The sequence below is a fragment of the Bombina bombina genome, chromosome 11 (genome assembly GCF_027579735.1).
Source record: "Bombina bombina isolate aBomBom1 chromosome 11, aBomBom1.pri, whole genome shotgun sequence".
NCBI classification, from domain to species: Eukaryota; Metazoa; Chordata; class Amphibia; order Anura; family Bombinatoridae; genus Bombina; species Bombina bombina.
In genome coordinates, this window is record NC_069509.1 from 130,115,005 (window position 1) to 130,136,593 (window position 21,589).

At 39.5% G+C, this 21,589-nt stretch overlaps 1 protein-coding gene across 2 annotated transcripts in view; it reads right to left on the reverse strand.

Moving 5' to 3' along the window:
• The window catches only part of TBC1D24 (TBC1 domain family member 24), a 166,430-nt gene that overhangs the window by 77,632 nt on the left and 67,209 nt on the right, over positions 1-21,589 (reverse strand). The window contains exon 3 of one of the 2 annotated variants that reach the window (XM_053695260.1): positions 9,013-9,030. The exons of the other annotated variant lie outside the window; for it this stretch is intronic. Coding sequence (XP_053551235.1) covers positions 9,013-9,030 — 18 coding nt within the window. The remainder of the gene's footprint in view (positions 1-9,012; positions 9,031-21,589) is intronic. 2 annotated transcript variants of the gene reach the window in all.

Below are 21,589 nucleotides of genomic sequence, written 5' to 3' on the forward strand. Positions count from 1 at the left end.
TCTTGGAGCTAGATAAACACTAATACACCAAAACAGTAGAATTTAGTAAATGTATGCAAAGAAGCCAAGTTGCTGCTTTGCAAATCTGATCAACTGAAGCTTCATTCTTAAAAGCCCACAAAGTGGAGACTGATCTAGTAGAATAAGCAGTAATTCTCTGAGGCGGGGCCTGACCCGACTCCAAATAAGCCTGATGAATCAAAAGCTTTAACCAAGATGCCAAGGAAATGGCAGACGCTTTCTGACCTTTCCTAGAACCAGAAAAGACAACAAATAGACTAGAAGTCTTCCTGAAATCTTTAGTAGCTTCAACATAATATTTCAAAGCTCTTACAACATCCAAAGAATGTAAGGATCTCTCCAAATAATTCTTAGGATTAGAACACAAAGAGGGAACAACAATTTCTCTATTAATGTTAGAATTCACAACCTTAGGTAGAAATTTAAATGAAGTCCGCAAAACTGCCTTATCCTGATGGAAAATAAGAAAAGGAGATTCACAAGAAAGAGCAGATAATTCGGAAACTCTTCTAGCAGAAGAGATGGCCAAAAGGAACAACATTTTCCAAGAAAGTAGTTTCATATCCAAAGAATGCATAGGATCAAAAGTAGGAGCCTGTAAAGCCTTCAAAACCAAATTAAGACTCCAAGGAGGAGAGATTGATTTAATGACAGGCTTGACACGGACCAAAGCCTATACACAAAACAGTGAATATAAGGAAGCTTAGCAATCTTTCTGTGAAATAAAACAGAAAGAGCAGAGATTTGTCCCTTCAAGTTACTTGAAGACAAACCTTTATCCAAACCATACTGAAGAAACTGTAAAATTCTAGGAATTCTAAAAGAATGCCAGGAGAATTTATGAGAAGAACACCATGAAATATAAGTCTTCCAAACTCGATAATAAATCTTCCTAGAAACAGATTTACGAGCTTGTAAAATAGTATCAATCACTGAGTCAGAGAAACCTCTATGACTAAGCACTAGGCGTTCAATTTCCATACCTTCAAAATTTAATGATTTGAGATCCTGATGGAAAAATGGACCTTGAGAGACAAGGTCTGGTCTTAAAGGAAGTGGCCAAGGTTGGCAACTGGACATCCGGACAAGATCCGCATACCAAAACCTGTGAGGCCATGCTGGAGCTACCAGAAACACAAATGATTAATCCCTGATGATCTTGGAGATCACTCTTGGAATAAGAACTAGAGGCGGGAAGATATAAGCAGGTTGGTAACACCAAGGAACTGCTAACGCATCCACTGCATCCGCATGAGGATCCCAGGACCTCCACAGGTACCTGGGAAGTTTCTTGTTTAGATGGGAAGCCATCAGATCTATTTCTGGAAGACCCCACATCTGAACAATCTGAGAAAACACATCTGGATGGAGCGACCACTCCCCCGGATGTAAAGTCTGACGGCCGAGATAATCCTCTTCCCAATTGTCTACACCTGGGATATGTACCGCAGAAATTAGACAGGAGCTGGATTCCGCCCAAGAAAGTATCCGAGATACTTCTTTCATAGCTAGGGGACTGTAAGTCCCACCCTGATGATTGACATATGCCACAGGTGTGATATTGTCTGTCTGAAAACAAATGAACGGTTCTCCCTTCAACAGAGGCCAAACCTGAAGAGCCCTGAAAATAGCATGGCGTTCTAAAATATTGATTGGTAACCTCGCCTATTGAGATTTCCAAACCCCTTGTGCTGTCAGAGATCCCCAGACAGCTCCCCAACCTGAAAGACTTGCATCTGTTGTGATCACAGTCCAGGTTGGACGAACAAAAGAGGCCCCTTGAACTATACAATGGTGATCTAACCACCAAGTCAGAGAGAGTCGAACATTGGGATTTAAGGATATTAATTGTGATATCTTTGTATAATCCCTGCACCATTGATTCAGCATACAAAGCTGGAGAGTCTCATATGAAAACGAGCAAAGGGGATCGCGTCCGATGCTGCAGTCATGAGACCTAAAACTTCCATGCACATAGCTATTGAAGGGAAGAGACTGAAGGCTCTGACAAGCTGAAACCAATTTTATTTGTCTCTTGTCTGTTATAGACAGAGTCATGGACACTGAATCTATCTGGAAACCTAAAAAGGTGACCCTTGTCTGAGGAATCAAGGAACTTTTTGGTAAATTGATCCTCCAACCATGTCTTTGAAGAAAAAATACTAGTTGATTCATGTGAGATTCGGCAGAACGTAAAGACTGAGCTAGTACCAAGTATCGTTCAAATAAGGAAACGCCTCAATACCCCGTTCTCCGATTACAGAGAGTAGGGCACCGAGAACCTTTGAAAAGATTCTTGGAGCCGTCGCTAGGCCAAATGGAAGAGCAACAAATTGGTAATGCTTGTCTAAAAAAAGAGAATCTCAGAAACCGATATTGGTCTGGATGAATCGGAATATGAAGATAATGACCTTGCTGAACAAAAGGCAGAATAGTCTTTATAGTCACCATTTTGAAAGTTGGCACTCTTACAAAACGATTCAGAATTTTCAGATCCAGAACTGGCCTGAATTTAATTTCTTTCTTTGGGACAATGAATAGATTTGAATAAAACCCCAGACCCTTTTCCTGAAATGGTATTATCAAAATAAAGAACCCCAAGCATAACTCAAAGAACGCAAGGTTGCAACAGGACAAAGCCGTGTAGAGAACGAACCCTACCGACTGAGCAGAGTGACAGGGGGAAAAATCCCAGACCCTATCTGCATGGAGTCCAAGGGACCAATGTAAAGCCCCAACCCTGGAAACCTAGAGGGACAAGTTAGACCCCTCCCTTACACAGAGTACAAACCCGCACTCAGGATAGAGTGACTGAGGGATAAAAACCACCCCCGGGAGCCACTAAAAAAATAGCAACATAATATCTAATTATGCTCCAGATGAAGCCACAGGCTTCCCTCTGCAAAAGAAGTCTAAGCAGACGCAATCCGCCAACAATAGCTAATCAAAAGCTAGGAAACTGCACCAGGACCCGCACAGTGGAAAAACTCAGAAGTGAAGAGCAACTCCCACCCAAGAAAAACAGGGAAGAAAGGATAGCACCCTAAACCAGTAGAGAAAAAACTACCTGGAAACACTGCAAAGCCTCCCACCTAAGGAAGGTCCACAAGATCTATTTATGATACGCGGTCAAGGCTCAACAGAGCAGTCACAATCCCTGACCCCCACTCCGAGGCAATGGACCCAGCAGCATGAAAGCGACTGGCAATGTCCAAAAGGACAAGGAAATTAAAAGTTCCCCAAACCACCAAGACCCTCAGGAAGGTAAAAGGAGGAGATCCAGACTCCCCCCCCCCCCCAAGAACGAGCTCGGGTTCCAGAACCCAGGCACAGCTCCCTTCCCGAGAGATGGGACACTCCCAAATAGGAGAATTCAATTTTTGCCATGGCCAATAAAAGGGTCAAACGTCACTAATTGGTGAACATAAGAGAGATGTCAAAAACTATGATAAGGATTCCACTATAGCTAAACACTTCAATGGCTTTCATTTTACTCACATGCCTAACTTCAACGTAAAAGTCATTGATATTGCTAAGGTGCCTTCTAGGGGTGGTAATAAATATAAGATTCTGACTAAGAAAGAACTATATTGGATTTTTATGTTGAAAACTAGAGAACCAAATGGTTTATACAAAGAATGGGATATCAGTTTCCTTGTTGACTATCACGTAGTACCCAATCGTTCTTTGTTGTCTATAATTTTTACTGCTATAGAGTCTACTCTTATTTAGAATTTCTTAGATAAACATTAGAATAGGATTGTTTTCTTTTAGACACACAAATGTAATTTTTTGAAAAATTATATACAATGTTGGTTCTGTCATTAAATTCGAACATTGAAAATAGGAATGTCATTAGACAGTATTATACTGTTACATGTTATGTAGATATCACTATGATTGTGTCTATGTTGCTAGTCATTATTTGAATTACAGCATGGAATATTTAAAATCAATTGTGGGTTATCACTTCTAATCTATTACTCTTTACTAACTGGACAGTTTATATAATGTCTAGATTTTGTTAGACATCTCTTTCTATAGGGAGGTACTTTTCTGTTAGTTGACATTGCACTACTCACGCAACGAGAGGCTATACGGGTTGGCTACATTATAATAATTGGAGTATATTTATAAACCAAGTTTTATATATTTTTAAATATTCGTAAGTGTTTGTAGCCTTTCGAATGTAGCACCTTTGATGTATCTGTTTGCGTCGGTATTTGCAATGTCGTTCAATTTTCTCAGAAATATTTTGTTTTGTAATCAGTGAGATTCTTTTTGTATTTATCAAGCCCTTGTCCTATCTAGTATTTATTACTAATTTGTGTCTATCTACTATTTTATTGATTTGATCAGTTAGTGCTTTCATATGTATTTTTTGTTGTAATCTTTTGTGCTATTTTTCTTACATGTTATGACACTTAAATTGTTTCCTGTATGCAGCAGCACAGTAGTGGTTACCTGTTACGGAGACATGATTGGTTGTCTGTTTCAGGAATACCATTGGTTGCACTGGGTATATAGGTGTTGTATGATCCTAGCATTTACCTATGACCAAATGCCGCATGGCATGAAACACTTAAGCACACGCCCCCTTTTCCTCCCCATGTCCCTGAGTTGTATGTTTTGTATTCAGCTGCAATAAACTCTGAATTGTATTGGATACCTTGGTGTGCTGCCTCTCTCCTTGTTCTATTGAATCCCAAAAAGGAGACCCTATACTGAAACTACAGTAACAGCCTAACACCAGAATATAACCCTTCACATGACATCCTGCACACAAGGCAGACCTCCGGGGCACCAGGCGTGGTATGCCCATTCTTCCCCAAAGGGAGGGGAAACACAAACATAACAGCTCACCCGCCCACAGGCATGGAGCGTAAAGCTGTAGACCGACGTCAAAAGGACAATACGATTGATAGGAACCATCCGACTACTACAGCCGGCCCCGTAGAAATTCCAATTCTCCGTTAAGAGAGATACCATAGGGAAAAAAAAAGGGGGGGGGGGCCAAAAACCCTGAGCTTCCAGAAACAGATAACCAGAAAACAAGCCCCAAGAAGGGGAAAAAAGCGGCACAAGCAACCTCGACCCTTTAAGGGACAGGTACCGTTGCAAAGGATTCAAAAAGGACAATCTAAGAAAAAGAATACCAGAGGAGACGAGTAATCACCACCTAAACCTGGTACCATGGATTTCCAAGGAGTCATCTGAACTTCCAACCCTATTGGGAAGGAGAAACTCTAGCTCCAAAGCCAAAAGGACCTCAGGAACCCCCAGAGTGAGCCTTAGCAGTATCCGATCTCGGTAACTCCGCCAACAATCAGGATCAGGACATTGAGGACTGAGCACAATCCCCTCTGATGCCCCACCCAAAGGAATAAACAAGGACCAGCCTGACGTCTAGGAACGAAAGTCCTCCTATAACATGTAAAATCAAGAAACAAGAAAACTCCTCACCAGAGTGAGCAACTCAGCACCCAAACCGGGCCAGACAGTTATAACGGGCACCACGTGGTTGATATAGACCTCAAGGAACAGAAAAACTAGTGCCTGACCAGGACCAGTCTGATACATAGGGCACCCCAGGACTGTCCAAGGCCACAGAAAAGTCAAAGCCCTAGTAGGGATAGACATAACAATGTCCTAACACTTATTATTTAACTTCCACAGAAGTGCTAAAGCGACCACAAAATCGCTAGTATCAAATTCCAGAGAAGAAATGTTTTCCAAAAGGAAGAACTATAACAGACATGAGGTTCTCAAAATGAAATAAAATACATCCTAACCGGATCAAAGTTAATGAGGGCAGCACCCGCAGGTGAACGCCCAAGAAGAATGGACACACTAACAGGACCAGCCGGTCAGAGACCCAATTCTTCCAAAGTTCAGAACTGGAATAAGATACCCCAAAAAAAGAAAAATGGAGATGACAAGGAGATTGACTTTATCCCCATTCGTCTAACCCAGCTTGCCGTCAGGAACGGAAGACCGAGGATCCATCGAACCATTAGGACTGGGATTCTACAGCACTGCCAAAACATGCCTCAGCAGGAAACGAAGGCGCGCCAGTCTATAATGAAAGGCAAGACTTACCTCTGCCGGGGCAACTGATGACCCCGGCCCCAAGGGTTGGACCCCTGAAGCTTCAGAGGAAACCGCTTCCCCAGAAGGCTGATCTGATCCAGACGATCCCACGCCTGACGAGCCCTGGTTAACAGAAAACAGGCAGTATCTTCCTGGAAGATGTAAATGTGCCAACGCTATAGATATGGCCATGCGGAACCGTGCCGTAACGTCTGGAGGAAACAAGCCGCTATCCGGAGAAGGGCTAACGGCATTTGGGACACCTGCTTGCATAGCAAAAGAAGGTTCTAGGGCGTGCGCCTCACGGGATATGGGATCCTCAGTGGCGGATGGCTCGGCAGAGTCTAAGTTCTCCGATTCGGGAGAAAAGAGCACTCTAAAGCAGCATTCGGACCATAACTGATGGGCATGGATTACCCAGGCCTTTACATATTCTTTGCAAGAAGTAGAATCTAAATCAGAGACATCCGACTCCAAAAAAAAAATCAGAATCCTCCATAACTTGGCGATTGAAATTACACCCCCAATGGCTGGGGCACTCACCACCTTCTATGACCCAGACAACTAGCGAAACAGACTCTCTCCGTCGCCACACGGTCAGGAATACGGAAATGAACAGAAACGTGACCACGCCCGGTCACAAGGTGCACCGTGTAGGCCAAAGAAATCGTGCCAGTTCACAAGGACTGGCAAAAAAGGCCGGTATGTTACAAAATAGCCACAAACCCAAGCATCACTATACATTAGCAAACAGAATCACATAAATATGATTAAAGTCCCTCCCCTGTTCAATAACCCCCTCAGGAGATATTAACCCTTGATTCCATAAAGATAAAAAGGAGTCCCACTGAGACCCTGACTTCATTAACATTACATTCTCATATTGAAAGTAAAATTAAACGATCTTACCAGAATCTACGCTGTGGGACAGGAACACGGCCCTTCAAGTGTGACAGATAGTAGCATCGCTTCTGACATGGACTGGAGTGAAGAAAGCAGGCAGCTAAACTAGTCAACGCTGATTGTCTATGGAGCTGTTAATATGAGTCGGGATGGTTTCACAGAAAGACTCTCCCTGCATCTCCGGACAAAATTTCATCCATGCTCTCACTGAGAGGCTGACAGGACTACTTAAAACTCCAGTCCCATTCCGCAGAGTACTACTCCCCATAAGAGACTAAACCGACACTTCTCTGCCAACATCCTGTGACACAATGAATGACTGGGGGGGGGGGGTGGATGAGGGAAGTGGGGGAGGTATTTAAGCCTTTGGCTGGGGTGTCTGCCTCCTCCTGGTGACCAGGTTCTGAATTCCCAAAAGTAATGAATGCAGCTGTGGACTCTCCCTGTTTAAGAAGATTGTTTTAAATACACATACACAGCCTGTGACTCTGGGGACCTCACAGCTTCTTGTGAGTGCCACTGAGCACCCAGGGCTGAGCATGTTGCAGGGTCATGGGATGTGTACCCGGTCCGGTCTAGGAGTGCAGTCCCCTTCCATGTTTTTTTTATATATACATACACACACATTATATACAAGTATTTTTTTTTAAACCTCTGCCAGTATCTACATTAGACAGCATCAGTTGACAGATTTTCCCCCTCACACATACATGTTGCAGGTTAGTACAGATGTTGCATGCTTTGGACATCTCACTAGAGAAATACGACTTTAGCCATGCAATGAGACCGGTATTGTATGTCATGCAATGAGGTATGACAACTCTCTGTATTCAGCTGAGCTTCAACAAAAAGATTGGTTTCAAATGAATGCAGAAGATGATAAAAAATAGCATTAAAAATGCATCTGGTTTTGTTACTCACTAGGAGTATCTGTTACCTAAGAAAATGTTTCCATTAACATTAATAGTTTATGCGCTGGACTAAATGTTGTCATGTAACAAGGGTTGGCAAAACAGCTTGTGTTTTTAGAATTAAGCCAAAAAGCGGACTGAGATGTTCCAACAGAGTTTGTATTTCAGAAATCTTGCAACGGGAGTGTGTCCAGTAATAGATTCCTAGATATGGGGTAGACAATTTTACAAGCCAGCCACAGCTTTTTGAGCTGGACAGAGGTGTTTATTTAGAGATAGATGTAGAATAAACATAAATTGCTCAATCTCCTAAAGTAAAATTCTAGGAGTTTGGCTGCCTGCTAGGATATGTCAAGCTGTAGCATATATATTATCTCTTCATGTACCAAACAGATTACAGGACATCTTTAAATTTGAAGAGCAAAACTAAACTCTGTATGAACATATATAAATATTTGTTTCTGCTGCATATAAAAGAGAACACTTTATTATATTCTATTATTTGTGTCCTGAAAATCAACTTTTTCTTACACTTGTGGGCTGTGTTAAAATCCACCAATAAAGTCGTGGGGGTCTTTCTTATACATACTTATGTTGAAAAGCAAGGGGGGGGGGTGAGTCCATTGGTCTTAGAAAAAGTATATTTGTCATATAATGTCTGGGGTATTTAACCCCTTCTTCAGACATTTCCCAAGTGTATATGCTGCCATATAAATTACAGAGTGTTAATAAATATACATTTATAAAAAGGCACAGCTTTCAACATGTCAAGAGGATATCTTATCTTTTACAAATCACAATTTAAAATGAACAAGGACATAAAATATCTTATATATGAAGGCCTCAATCTTATAAATTACCAGGGGACAGCATGCATTGCAGTCAAAACTTTTGAGATATCATCATAAATCACAATAATTATGAACAAACAAGACTTGTATAGCATGGAGTAGCCAGGATTGGTTGCATCAGAATACTGTAATTAAACGGCCAAATGGAATACAGGTCAATAAGCATTAAGAGAGCAAAAGCAGCTAAACAGTTCCAGGATAAGCAAAAGAAAGCAGACTGAGAGTTTCTCACCTACCTTACAGGAGTGGATATTCTGGAAACACAGAAGAAATAGATAAGAGGGTTGTGAAAGAGAAGAAAACAGAAGAGTAAACATAAATTGTACATGTGAGAAATCTGAGAAGAAAACATAGCTAAACACCAACATCAAATCTCATTTATTAAAACAGGATAATGTCTGCTCAGCTGAATGATAGTGAACAAAAAGCACAGTAAGAGCAGATCTGGTAGCTAAATCTCTGCAACTTTAAAGGGATACTAAACCCAATTTTTTTTCTTTCATTACTCATATAGTGCAGGCAATTTTAAGCAACTTTTTAATTCACTCCTATTATCAATTTTTTTTCGTTCTCTTGCTACCTTTATTTGAAAAGCAAGACTGTAAAGTTTAGGAGCCGGCCCATTATTGGTTCAGCACCTGGTTTATGCTTTCTACTTGGTGACTAAATGTAGCCACCAATGAGCAAGAGCTATCCAGGGTGCTGAACCAAAAATGGGCCGGCTCCTTAGCTTAGATTCTTGCTTTTGCAAAAAAAGATAGCAAGAGAACGAAGAAAATTTGATAGGAGTAAATAAGAAAGTTGCTTAAAATTGCATGCTCTATCTGAATCATGAAAGAAGAAAAAATTGGGTTCAGTATCCATTTAAGTCCAGACCTCAACTGTGATCCAATAAATATGAAAACAATATTTATAATCAAAAATTAAATATAATCACTTGTCTCCTAAAATTGTATCTAACATTCCTAATTACTCAGTAAGCAGTTTCATACCCACTTAGTGAAATAAAAACTCCCTAAATCAAAGATATTTAGGCTTCTCCTGCTTTCTCTACGTATTCATTTCCTTCTTCAAGACCTCACAGAATTATCTATAACCAAGATGTGGGAGCTTTAAAAAGGACACAAAATACAACATTTTCTCATATGACTGACTTTTGAATTTGCTGTCCCTTTAAAACCATGAATGAAGGGGGAAAAAACACAACAACAACATCATCTTAAAGTATCAAAGAGAAAAATGAGAACTAGGTAGAAACAATTATCCAGATAATTAATAGGAAAGTCCATTTACATGTGGCTTGGGATATCAAAACAAGCGTCTTAAATATGTTATGTCACCAGCACTTACCATGAAAAGGCTGGAGTGAAAGTGTATGTACAGAGTGCTTGCAATTGTACCCAGAGAAGATAATGTCTCAACAAAAGAAATACCCGGCAACTGATCGCTTGCAGGGGGTCACACTGATGCTTGAGATAACGGGGTGTCAGTAAAGATGCGGAGGAACGAACCGCCAAAACTCAGGAATCACAAAGGAGATACTGCACTCATAAAGCTCAAAATCTTCAGATTTTCAGAATATAATCATCTATGATTAAATGTTTCATGTAGCGTGAAACGCGTAAGTTATACGTCAGGTGCCTCCTGAGTTCGTTTGTTCTATTCCGTTAAATAAATCTGAAGATTTTGAGTTTTACGAGTGAAGTATCTCTTTTGTGTTTCCCAAGATGATAATGTCTCTTTAAGGGAGATCATTTATTGAATGTATACAAAGTCAACCATGTTGCTGCTCTACATTAGCTTCTTTCTTTATAGCTGGTTCACTACTTTATATCTGCAGCAACACCTTTTACATTTCTAGTTTCTTTTTATTTCCATATTAAATGTAAAGATTACTTCAGAGTCCAACACAGATTCCAGACCAGGTACTAATAAAAAAGGAGTGACATTAGTTGAAATGACAGTCCACAGAAGAAAAACTCCATCCTAACAGTAATTGCGGCATATTGATCACAAATGGAAGGGGTCTCCCAAAATGATGAAAATCCCTAAAGACAAGTATAGACAGTTTTGGTTCCACTGGAAGAGGAGGAAGAGCTACATCAGTGTCATACAAAAATAAATGCAAAAAACAACTACATTCAAAATATCCGTCATCAAAGTTACACCAATTAAAGGTATAGTCTAGTCAAAATTAAACGTTCATTATTCAGATAGTAGTAAATTAGAAAGTTGCTTAAAATTGCCTGCTCTATTATCAATTTGTCTTTGTTCTCTTGGTATCTTTATTTAAATGTAAGCTTAGGAGCTGGCCCATTTTTGGTTTAGCATCTGGATAGAGCTTGCTGATTGGTTGCTACATTTAGACACCAATCAGAAAGTGCTAACCAGGTTCTGAACAAAAAATGTTCGGGCTTCCTATGCTTACATTCTTGCCTTTTCAAATAAAGATACCAAGAGAATGAAGAAAAATTGATAGTAGTAAATTAGAAACTTGGTTAAAATTGCAGGCTTTATCTGAATTATGAAAGTTTAATTTTGACAAGAGTCTTCCTTTAACTGCATGTGCAAGCGATTTCTTCACTTCATATAAGTATTTGACAGAAATATTCTAGTCAAACCTCTGTCTCGAATAATTAAAAGGAACTGCACTTGACTTGATACTAGAGCCCTACTCTAGCTTAAAGGACATGAAACCCAAAAAAATTATTTCATGATTTAGGTAGAACATACCATTTTAAACAACTTTCCAGTTTACTTCTATTATCAAATTGACTTCATTCTCTTTGTATCATTTCTTGAATGAGCAGCAATGCACTACTGGTTCCTAACTGAACACATGGGTGAGCCAATGACAAATCGGTGTGTGTGTGTGTGTGTGTATGTATATATATATATATATATATATATATATATATATATATATATATATATATATATATATATATATATATATATATATATATATATATATATATATATATATATATATATCTTTCTATCAGGGGGGTTTGGTTAAGCACATCTAACAAAAGCATCTTATATATTAATGCACATATTGTGGGAGTGCTGCCAAAATGACCAAAAAAAGTACAAAGACAAAAACAGGTATTGGCGCACATCCAAACACATAAGACTACATTTTTTCACATTTTTAAATGCTGCAAAAAATTGCCTGCTTAATATTTTTTATTATCTATGCAGTCTTGATTTGAGGCATAGTATTGCAATGTTGGAATCCTATTTTGGTATATTAGAATTGTATAATTCAGCCCAGTAAGGCTCAATTTTATAGTGTTAGGACCAATCTATTTTGGGACACCTTGTAAGTGGTGACTGGCTGAGCAGAATATGGCCATATTGTGTGACTAAGATATGTGGTCTTATGTGTTTGGATGTGCGCCAATACCTGTTTTTGTGAGATATATATATATATATCCACCAATCAGCAGCTAGAACCTAGGTTCTTTGCCGTTCCTGAAATTACCTTGATAAACCTTTCAGCAAAGGATAACAAGAGAAGGAAGCAACTTAAATAGAAGTAAATTGGAAAGATGTTTAAAATGTTATGCTGTCTAAATCATGAATGTCTAATTATGACTTAACTGTCCCTTTAAGTACTTGTCTGGCACAGATGGAGACAGAATTTGCAAGTGTGTTGTATTGACACAATCCACACTGTCTATGTTCATCTGTGCAAAACAAGTACTTCAGGTAAGGAATCTCACCTCCATCTATGTAGTGTGTATGTTTAACAGAGGGGCTAACCCATCTCATGATTTTATACTATGAACATAGCTGTTGCTACTGTTACTCGATTCCTACTCATTGCTGTCCCACTAACACAAAACAACGACAGCAGAAAACGAGTCATTCTTTACAAACAACTGATTAATCAGGCAGAAACTGCAGACAAGATAAGGACAATTAGTTTTATCTTAGGGTTTAAAATGTGTAAAACCTTCATTAGTTCTATGTTTTTAACATCAGATACAAAATTAAAAGATCTGCCTAAATCTTTTGCACCATTTCTGTGTAGAAATATCTGGGTTTCTTGAGGAAATAAACTCTCTTCAGACTGAACAGATCCAGAAATCTGAAGAATCTAAGAAGCTCATGAGATGGGTTTATTCAAAACCATCAAAGCAGGGTACTTCAGACTTATTCCCCAGGGCCCAATGCAAGAATATTACATAACATGACCTTGCTCCTGTGCTTAGTCTAAAATATCTAGTTTAAGAAGTAAGCAAATAAAGTTATAGGGTCAATAGTCAAGATATTCTATTTACTTTTAGGAGATTTGTTATGATCATATATGATCTCAGATCACAAGAACAGGGCCAGCAACAGGTCAAGGTACATCCCCAAAACCTAAAATTTAAAATTATACTCAGTGTCCAACAAGTCCTTTCAATGACAACATGCCCAAAGTAGATATATGAGCTAGAAACTTTAAATATAATGCAAGTTCTCAGTAGACAACAGAACCGCAACAGTTGCAAAGACCCAGCAACCTCATAAAAAACATATGAAACTCAGAAATGTTCTTTTGTGATTTAGACCGAGAATACTTTAAAATGAAGGTAAACTTTGATGAATGAATGCCGGGTTTTTAAAAATAATATTAAAAACAGGGGCACTTTCATTTATCGAAGTTTAGAAAGCAGCCGTTTTGTTTAAAAAAAAAAAACTTACCTTTGTTTTTTTTCACAGCCAGAGCAGCTTCCCTCACCCGGAGATCCTCTCATCACATGTCAGCAATGACTAATCCGGCTTCCTCCAATTATGGCATGGCCTCAGGCAATGACTCTATTGGGGGGAAAGCCGTGATTGGAGGAAGCCAGATTAGTCATTGCTGACGTGTGAAGAGAGGATCTCCAGCTGAGAAAAGAAAGGTTTTTAAACAAAACGGCTGCTTTCTAAACGTTGATGAATGAAAGTGCCCGTTTTTAATAGTATTTTTAAAAACCGGGCTTTCATTCATTAAAGTTTACCTTCACTTTAAAGAAGTTTTCAATTTACTTCTATTATCATTAAATAAGCTTAGTTCCCATATTCTTTGTTGAAGAGATACCTTGGAAGGTGTCTGGAGCACTACATGGCAGGGAATGGTGCTGCCATCTAGTGCTCTTGCAAATGGATAGCATTCTTGTAAAACTTCTGCTATATAGTGCTCCAGAAATGGGTCGGCTCCTAAGCATAAGTGCCTGCTTTTCAACAAAAGATTAAAAAAAACAAAGAAAATTTGATGAGAGCATGTGATTTCAAACAACTTTCTAATCTACTTCTATTTGAATCATTATGGAAAAACTTTGGGTTTCATATCCCTTTAAGCGGAAACATGCAGAGAACAATTAAGAAGTGTAAAGTATCTGAAGGCTAAGGCTTTTTAGGGACCTTCCCTCTGAGTCTGTAACAAATAAAAAAACATTGTAGATTGTGCTCAGCAGAAAAGTTTAGCCCATAATGTGTCTACAGACTAGACTATAAAAGGAGAATCATGTATAAAAAGCTGACACTTTTAAATTGAAATAGAATTAACATATTTATTGTAATATGGGAGAGATAGGTATATAAAGCCATTTAACTCTTTTGTGCCGGGGTTAACTTGTCTACATCAGAACAACTGTTCCAATGTAAACAAATTGAAATCTCTTGATCGTGCACGCGATCACAAGATTTCACTGATGGGATTGCGTCAGGGGGGCGTCCCTATGATGCTAGGCACGTCCTCCAGACCACGATCCCATCAGGGAAGCGCCAGTGGCTTCAGGAAAGCCAAGCGGTTAGGACGCTGTATTTCGTCCTTCGGTGCTAAAGCCCAGCAAAATTACTTCGGACGAAATGCGTCCTAACGGCGTTAAAGGGACAGTCAAGTCCCAAAAAAAAAAACTTTCTTGGTATAAATAGAGCATGTAATTTTAAACAACTTCCAAATTTACTTTTATCCCCAATTTTGCTTTGTTCTCTTGGTATTCTTAGTTGAAAGCTAAACCTAGGAGGTTCATATGCTAATTTCTTAGACCTTGACTCTAATCTGAATGCATTTTGATCACTAGAGGGCATTTGTTCATGTGTTTCATATAGATAACATTGAGCTCATGCACGTGAAGTGACCTAGGAGTGAGCACTGATTGGCTATAATGCAAGTCTGTCAAAATAACTGAAATAAGGGGGCAGTCAGCAGAAGCTGAGATACAAGGTAATTACAGAGGTAAAACGTGTATTATTATAACTGTGTTGGTTATGCAAAACTGGGGAATGTGTAATAAAGGGATTATCTTTCTTTTTAAACCACAACAATTCTGGTGTTGACTGTCCCTTTAATCAGTATGTGTATTCAGTGAAAGGAATATTAATAACCTATTTGTTTCAAAACATAAGTATCCAATATAACATAGGAACATGGAAGCCATAAGCAGGTCCCCATATAATGTATCTGCTAGCAAAGTATGTTTATAAAATGCAAAGCACACCCATACTTGATCACCACTGATCTGTAAATGTTATAAGAAACTTAGGCTGGAGCAAGGAATCCAGCCGCTGATACATATTAAATAAATAAATACAGGCGTACCTTGTTTTATTGCGCTTTGCAGATAATTTTTTATTTACAAAATGAAAGTTTGTGGCTACCCTACCTATGAGTGCCATTTTTCCGACATATATACACACAAACATACACCGGCCACTTTATTATTAGGTACACCTTGCTAGTACCAGGTTGGACCCCCTTTTGTCTTCAGAACTGCCTTAATTCTTTGTGGCATAGATTCAACAAGGTGTTGGAACCATTCCTCAGACATACTGGCCCATATTGACATGATAGAATCACGCAGTTACTACAGATTTGTCGGCTGCACATCCATGATGCGAATCTCCCGTTCCACCACATCCCAAAGGTGCTCTTTTGGATTGAGATCTGGTGACTGTGGATGCCATTGGAGTACAGTGAATTCATTGTCGTGTAAAAAAAAAAAACAGTTTGAGATGATTTGAGCTTTGTGACATGGTGGATTATCCTGCTGGAAGTAGCAATCAGAAGATGGGTACACTGTAGTCATAAAGGGACAGCAAAAATACTCAGGTAGGTAGGTTGTGGCGTTTAAACAATGCTCAATTGGTACTAAGGGGCCCAAAGTGTGCCAAGAAAATATCCCCCACACCATTACACCAGCACCACCAGCCTGAACCGTTGATACAAGGCAGGATGGATCCATGCTTTCATTCCATGCTTTCATGTTTACACCAAAATTCTAAACCTATCATCTGATTGTCGCAGCTAAAATCAAGACTCAACTGACCAGGCAATGTTTTTCCAATCCTCTATTGTCCAATTTTGGTGAGCCTGTGCAAATTGTAGTCTCAGTTTTCGGTTCTTAACCGACAGGAGTAGCACCCAGTGTGGTCTTTTGCTGCTGTAGCCCATCTGCTTCAAGGTTCGATGCGTTGTGCGTTCAGAGATGGTATTCTGCATACCTTGGTTGTAACGAGTGGTTATTTGAGTTACTTTTGCCTTTCTATAATCTCTAACCAGTCTGCCCATTCTCCTCTGACATCAACAAGGCATTTTCATCCACACAACTGCGGCTCACTGGATATTTTCTTTTTTTCGGACCATTCTCTGTAAACCCTAGAGATGGCTGTGCGTGAAAATCCCAGTAGATCAGCAGTTTTTGAAATACTCAGACTAGCCTGTCTGGCACCAACAACCATGCCACATTTAAAGTCATTTAAATCCCCTTTCTTCCCCATTCTGATGCTCGGTTTGAACTTTAGCAAGTCGTCTTCACCATGTCTAGATGCCTAAATGCATTGAGTTGCTGCCATGTGTTTGGCTGATTAGCAATTTGTGTTACCAAGCAATTGAACGGGGTGAACCTAATAAAGTGGCCGGTGAATATGTGTGTATATTTTTTTTTAGCAATGAACGTTTTAAATAAGGTATGTACATTGTTTTTTTTAGACATAACGCTATTGCACACTTAAAAGACTACAGCATAAAGTGTACACAACTTTTATTACAACATTCATTTTATTGATGTGGTCTGTAACTGAACCCACAATATCTCCGAGGTACGCCTGTATAAAATAAAATAACATTAGCAAAGAAGGATGGGATACCTATGACTTCAGATTTTTTACCTTCTCCAAGTGAAAGTGGAACTGCTTACCCAATGAGTTAAGTAACTGTAGTCATGCAACACCTGACAAAATTATATGCTAGAAATTTAAACAGGGATATAGAGACAGAAAAGATTTAGACATTTAAAAAAAAACTCAAGCAAGAGAATATACAAAGAGACATAAGTGCAAAAAAGAAAATATTCTATGTGTTAGAAAACTGCATTATTGCTTTTATATATGTAAATGGATTTAACACATAGTTAAAGTCAGCTCCAGAGCAGCAATACACTCCTAGGAGCTAACTGAACACATTTGGCAAAATGACAAGCAACATGTGTGTGTGCAGCCACCAATCACCACCTAGCTCCCAGCAGTGAATTGCTGCTAGTGAGCTAACCTAGGTATGCTTTTTAGTAAAGGATACTAAAGGAACAAAAGCAGATTTTATAATAGAAGTACATTGGGGGAAAAAAAGTTTCTAAAATTGCATGATATATCAGAGCCATGAACATTTATTTTTTACTTTCATTTTCCTTTTATCATTATTACAATGAATGTAAAGTTGAATGAACGAGTGCCCGTTTTTTAAAAATACTATTAAAAACAGGGGCACTTCTATTCATTAAACTTTACATTGCAGTGAATTTTTAAAAGGGACAGTCAACACCAGAATTTTTGTTGTTTAAAAAGAAAGATAATCCCTTTATTACCCATTCCCCAGTTTTGCATAACCAACACAGTTATAATACACGTTTTACCTCTGTAATTACCTTGTATCTAAGCCTCTGCAGACTGCCCACTTATTTCAGTTCTTTTGACAGACCTGCACTTTAGCCAATCAGTGCTCACTCCTCGGTAAATTCACGTGCGTGAGCGCAATGTTATCTATATGAAACACATGAACTAACACCCTCTACTGGTGAAAAACCATTCAGATTAGAGGCGGCCTTCAAGGTCTAAGAAATTAGAATATGAACCTCCTAGGTTTAGCTTTCAACTAAGAATACCAAGAGAACAAAGCAAAATTTGTGATACAAGAAAATTGGAAAGTTGTTAAAAATGACATGCCCTATTTGAATCATGAAAGGTTTTTTTGGACATGATTGTCCTTTTAAATACCTTTTTTAGCATGCAGCTCTTCTGTACTTACCTCAGCAATGACGAAACCGTCTTTTTCTGATCATTGCGTGGCCTCACAAGATTGGAGGAAGCCGGTTTCGTCATTGCTGAGGTAAGAACAGAGGAGTTGCGGGCGGAGGATCACTGGTCTGTGTTTCCTAAAGAAAAAAGGTAAGTATTTAAAAAAAAAAAAAAAAAACCACTGCAATGTAAAGTTTAATGAATGAAAGTGCCCCTGTAGTATTTTTAAAAAACGGGCACTCATTCATTAAAATTTACATTAACTTTAAGAGATAACTAGATTTATACTTAACAAAAGAAGACACAGAGCGCATCCCACTCTAAGTGTAACACTGTTTTATTTGAGCAAACATTCAAAGCGTGTAAATCGCACGTACAATGTAAAAGAAGTTAAAAAGCAAAATCACCAAGTCCAAGTCCGTTTTGCCGGATGCTGGGGGTGTATTCTCCGTCACCTCGTTGGCTCGATCCTCAGGTAAGCTTCCGGAAAGCCGTGAGGGGACTCGCCGTATCGAGGGATACTCCGTGTTCAGCACCGGCGTTTCAGTGACCGGGAGAGGGTGTTGATGCCGCCTCGACGCGTTTCCTCAGGCTACGACCTGACTTTTTCTATCCTCTTTTTTATCCTCTTGAAAAAGTCAGGTCGTAGCCTGAGGAAACGCGTCGAGGCGGCATCAACACCCTCTCCCGGTCACTGAAACGCCGGTGCTGAACACGGAGTATCCCTCGATACGGCGAGTCCCCTCACGGCTTTCCGGAAGCTTACCTGAGGATCGAGCCAACGAGGTGACGGAGAATACACCCCCAGCATCCGGCAAAACGGACTTGGACATTTTGCTTTTTAACTTCTTTTACATTGTACGTGCGATTTACACGCTTTGAATGTTTGCTCAAATAAAACAGTGTTACACTTAGAGTGGGATGCGCTCTGTGTCTTTTGTTTTGTAGCTACTTCCGAGATCAGGATCACAGCCCTGTGTCTAACTCTGGAGCAACACCCACTCGTTACACCACATTTGGGAAGTATCTTTATCCCTATAACCACTGTGTCTGCTTAACGATTGATTCTGTATTATATTTTAACATACCGATATTGTATATTTATTCATTTGTGACTACAGAGTCTCACTAATCACTGTTTTGGTTGTTACAACAATCCTTGCATTGTCTGTTAATTTCCCATTGGGAATAGAGTTATTACATTCTCCTTAATGCATCTATCTCGGCATTATACAGTTTAAGCAAATACCTTTACCTTGAGATAATATCTAACATAATTGGATCCCATAAGGGACATTCTTATGAACTGATATAGGACTCTTATAAGGTATTTGATTTAATCTGAGAAGCGCAGCTTGGTGTTCTATTTTTTAGATTTATACTTACCAGCCAACTTCTTTACACTCCAAGCAAACCATGTCAGTCTACTGATGGGTAGAGGTTATCCAACAACTCTGAAGTAGGTAGAAATATCTCGCAGCTACCTTACATATAACCCTCCTCTCACAGCTTGAGTCATTTGACATATAGATAAGCCAGAACTGATTTGAAGACACACACACAAAAATATATATTAAAAAAAAAGGCACAAGAACAAATAAATCAGGTTCTTTTGCAGTCTTGTAGAACCATACCAGTACTAATGGATCAATACTGAAGCTGGATAATACAAAAGCAAGTGTTTCATATTCTTACCTAACAAAAGAACCTCTAAATAGGAAGTCTTGAACCCAAGGCTCAATGGTAAAACACTGAAACATAGTGCAAACAAAAAATCTACAAAAAAATAACAATTTAACTGATTAAAACAGTTAGTTTTATAAAGAATAAACTTGGTCTAAATCACACTAGTAAAAACATAATTTATGCTTACCAGATAAATTCCTTTCCTTCCTGGCAGGGAGAGTCCACGACTTCATTCCTTACTGTTGGGAAATACAACACCTGGCAGCCAGGAGGAGGCAAAGACAACCCAGCCAAAGGCTTAAATATCCCTCCCACTTCCCCTATCCCCCAGTCATTCTGCCGAGGGAACAAGGAAAAGTATGAGAAACATCAGGGTATAAAGGTGCCAGAAGAAATAATATAAAAAGGGAGCCGTCCAACAAAAAATAAAATTACGAGCGTGGTCATGTACTCTCCCTGCCAGGAAGAAAAGGAATTTATCTGGTAAGCATGAATTATCTTTTCCTTCCATAAGGCAGGGAGAGTCCACAACTTCATTCCTTACTGTTGAGAAAACTATACCCAAGCTCCAGCGGACACTGAAGGACTAACGGGAGGGAATAAAAAGAGGCGGACCCTATTCTGAGGGCACCACAGCCTGCAAAACATTTCTCCCGAGAGCTGCTTCAGCCGAAGCAAACACATCAAACTTGTAAAATTTAGGGGAAAAAAAAAGTGTGTAAAGAGAACCAGGTAGCCGCCTTACAAATCTGATCCTTAGAGGCTTTGTTCTTAAAAGCCCAGGAGGAAGCCACTGCTCTAGTGGAATGAGCTGTTATCCTCTCAGTAGGCTGTCTCACCGCTGCCTCATAAGCTAAGCGGATGACAATCAACCAGAAAGATAGGGAAGTCGTAGTAGCCTTCTGCCCCTTATGTTTCCCCGTATAGACGACAAAGAGGAAGATTGTCTGAATATCTTAGTAGCCTGAAGATGGCACTTCAAAGCACGAACCACATCTAGATTGTGAAGCAAACGTTCCTTCGCTGAAGAAGGATTAGGACACAAGGAAGGAACAACAATTTCTTGATTAATCTTATGATCCGACACCACCTTAGGGAGGAGCCCTAATTTAGTACGTAAAACCACTTTTTTTTTTCAGCATGGAAAACCAGATAAGGGGGGGTCACATTGAAAAAAGCAAAAATCTCAGAAACTCTGCGCGCAGAGGCAATGGCCAAAAAAACAACAACAAAAAAAAAAAACAACCTTTCAAGATAACAATTTAATGTCAACAGTATGCAAAGGTTCAAACAGAGCCTGCTGCAAAACACTAAGAACAAGATTGAGGCTCCAAGGAGGAGCCCCAGATCTAAATACAGGTCTAGTCAGAACCTTAACAAAAGGACTGCACATTCGGAAGCTCAGCCAATCTCTTGTGCAGTAACACAGACAGGGCCGATATCTGTCCCTTCAGAGAACTAGCAGATAGGCCCTTCTCCAGTTCATCCTGGAGAAAAGATAAAATTCTGGAAACCTTAATCTTATGCCAGGAAAAGCTGCGCTCTTCATACCAGTACAAGTCCTCCCCACTTTATGGTAGATACGATGATTAACTGGCTTACGAGCTTCAACCAGAGTGTCAATAACACTCTCAGAAAACTCTCTCTTGGCTAAGACTAAGTGTTAAATATCCACGCAGTCAGCATCATAGAATTTAGATTTTGATGAACAAGGGACCCTGTATCAGCAGATCAATCAGAATCACTGAAGCTCACTCCTGCTTGATACGAGCCACCACACGAGTGAGAAGCAGAATGGAGGAAAAAGATATACGAGTCGGAACCTCCATGGTACCGATAGGGCATCCATCAGTTCCGCTT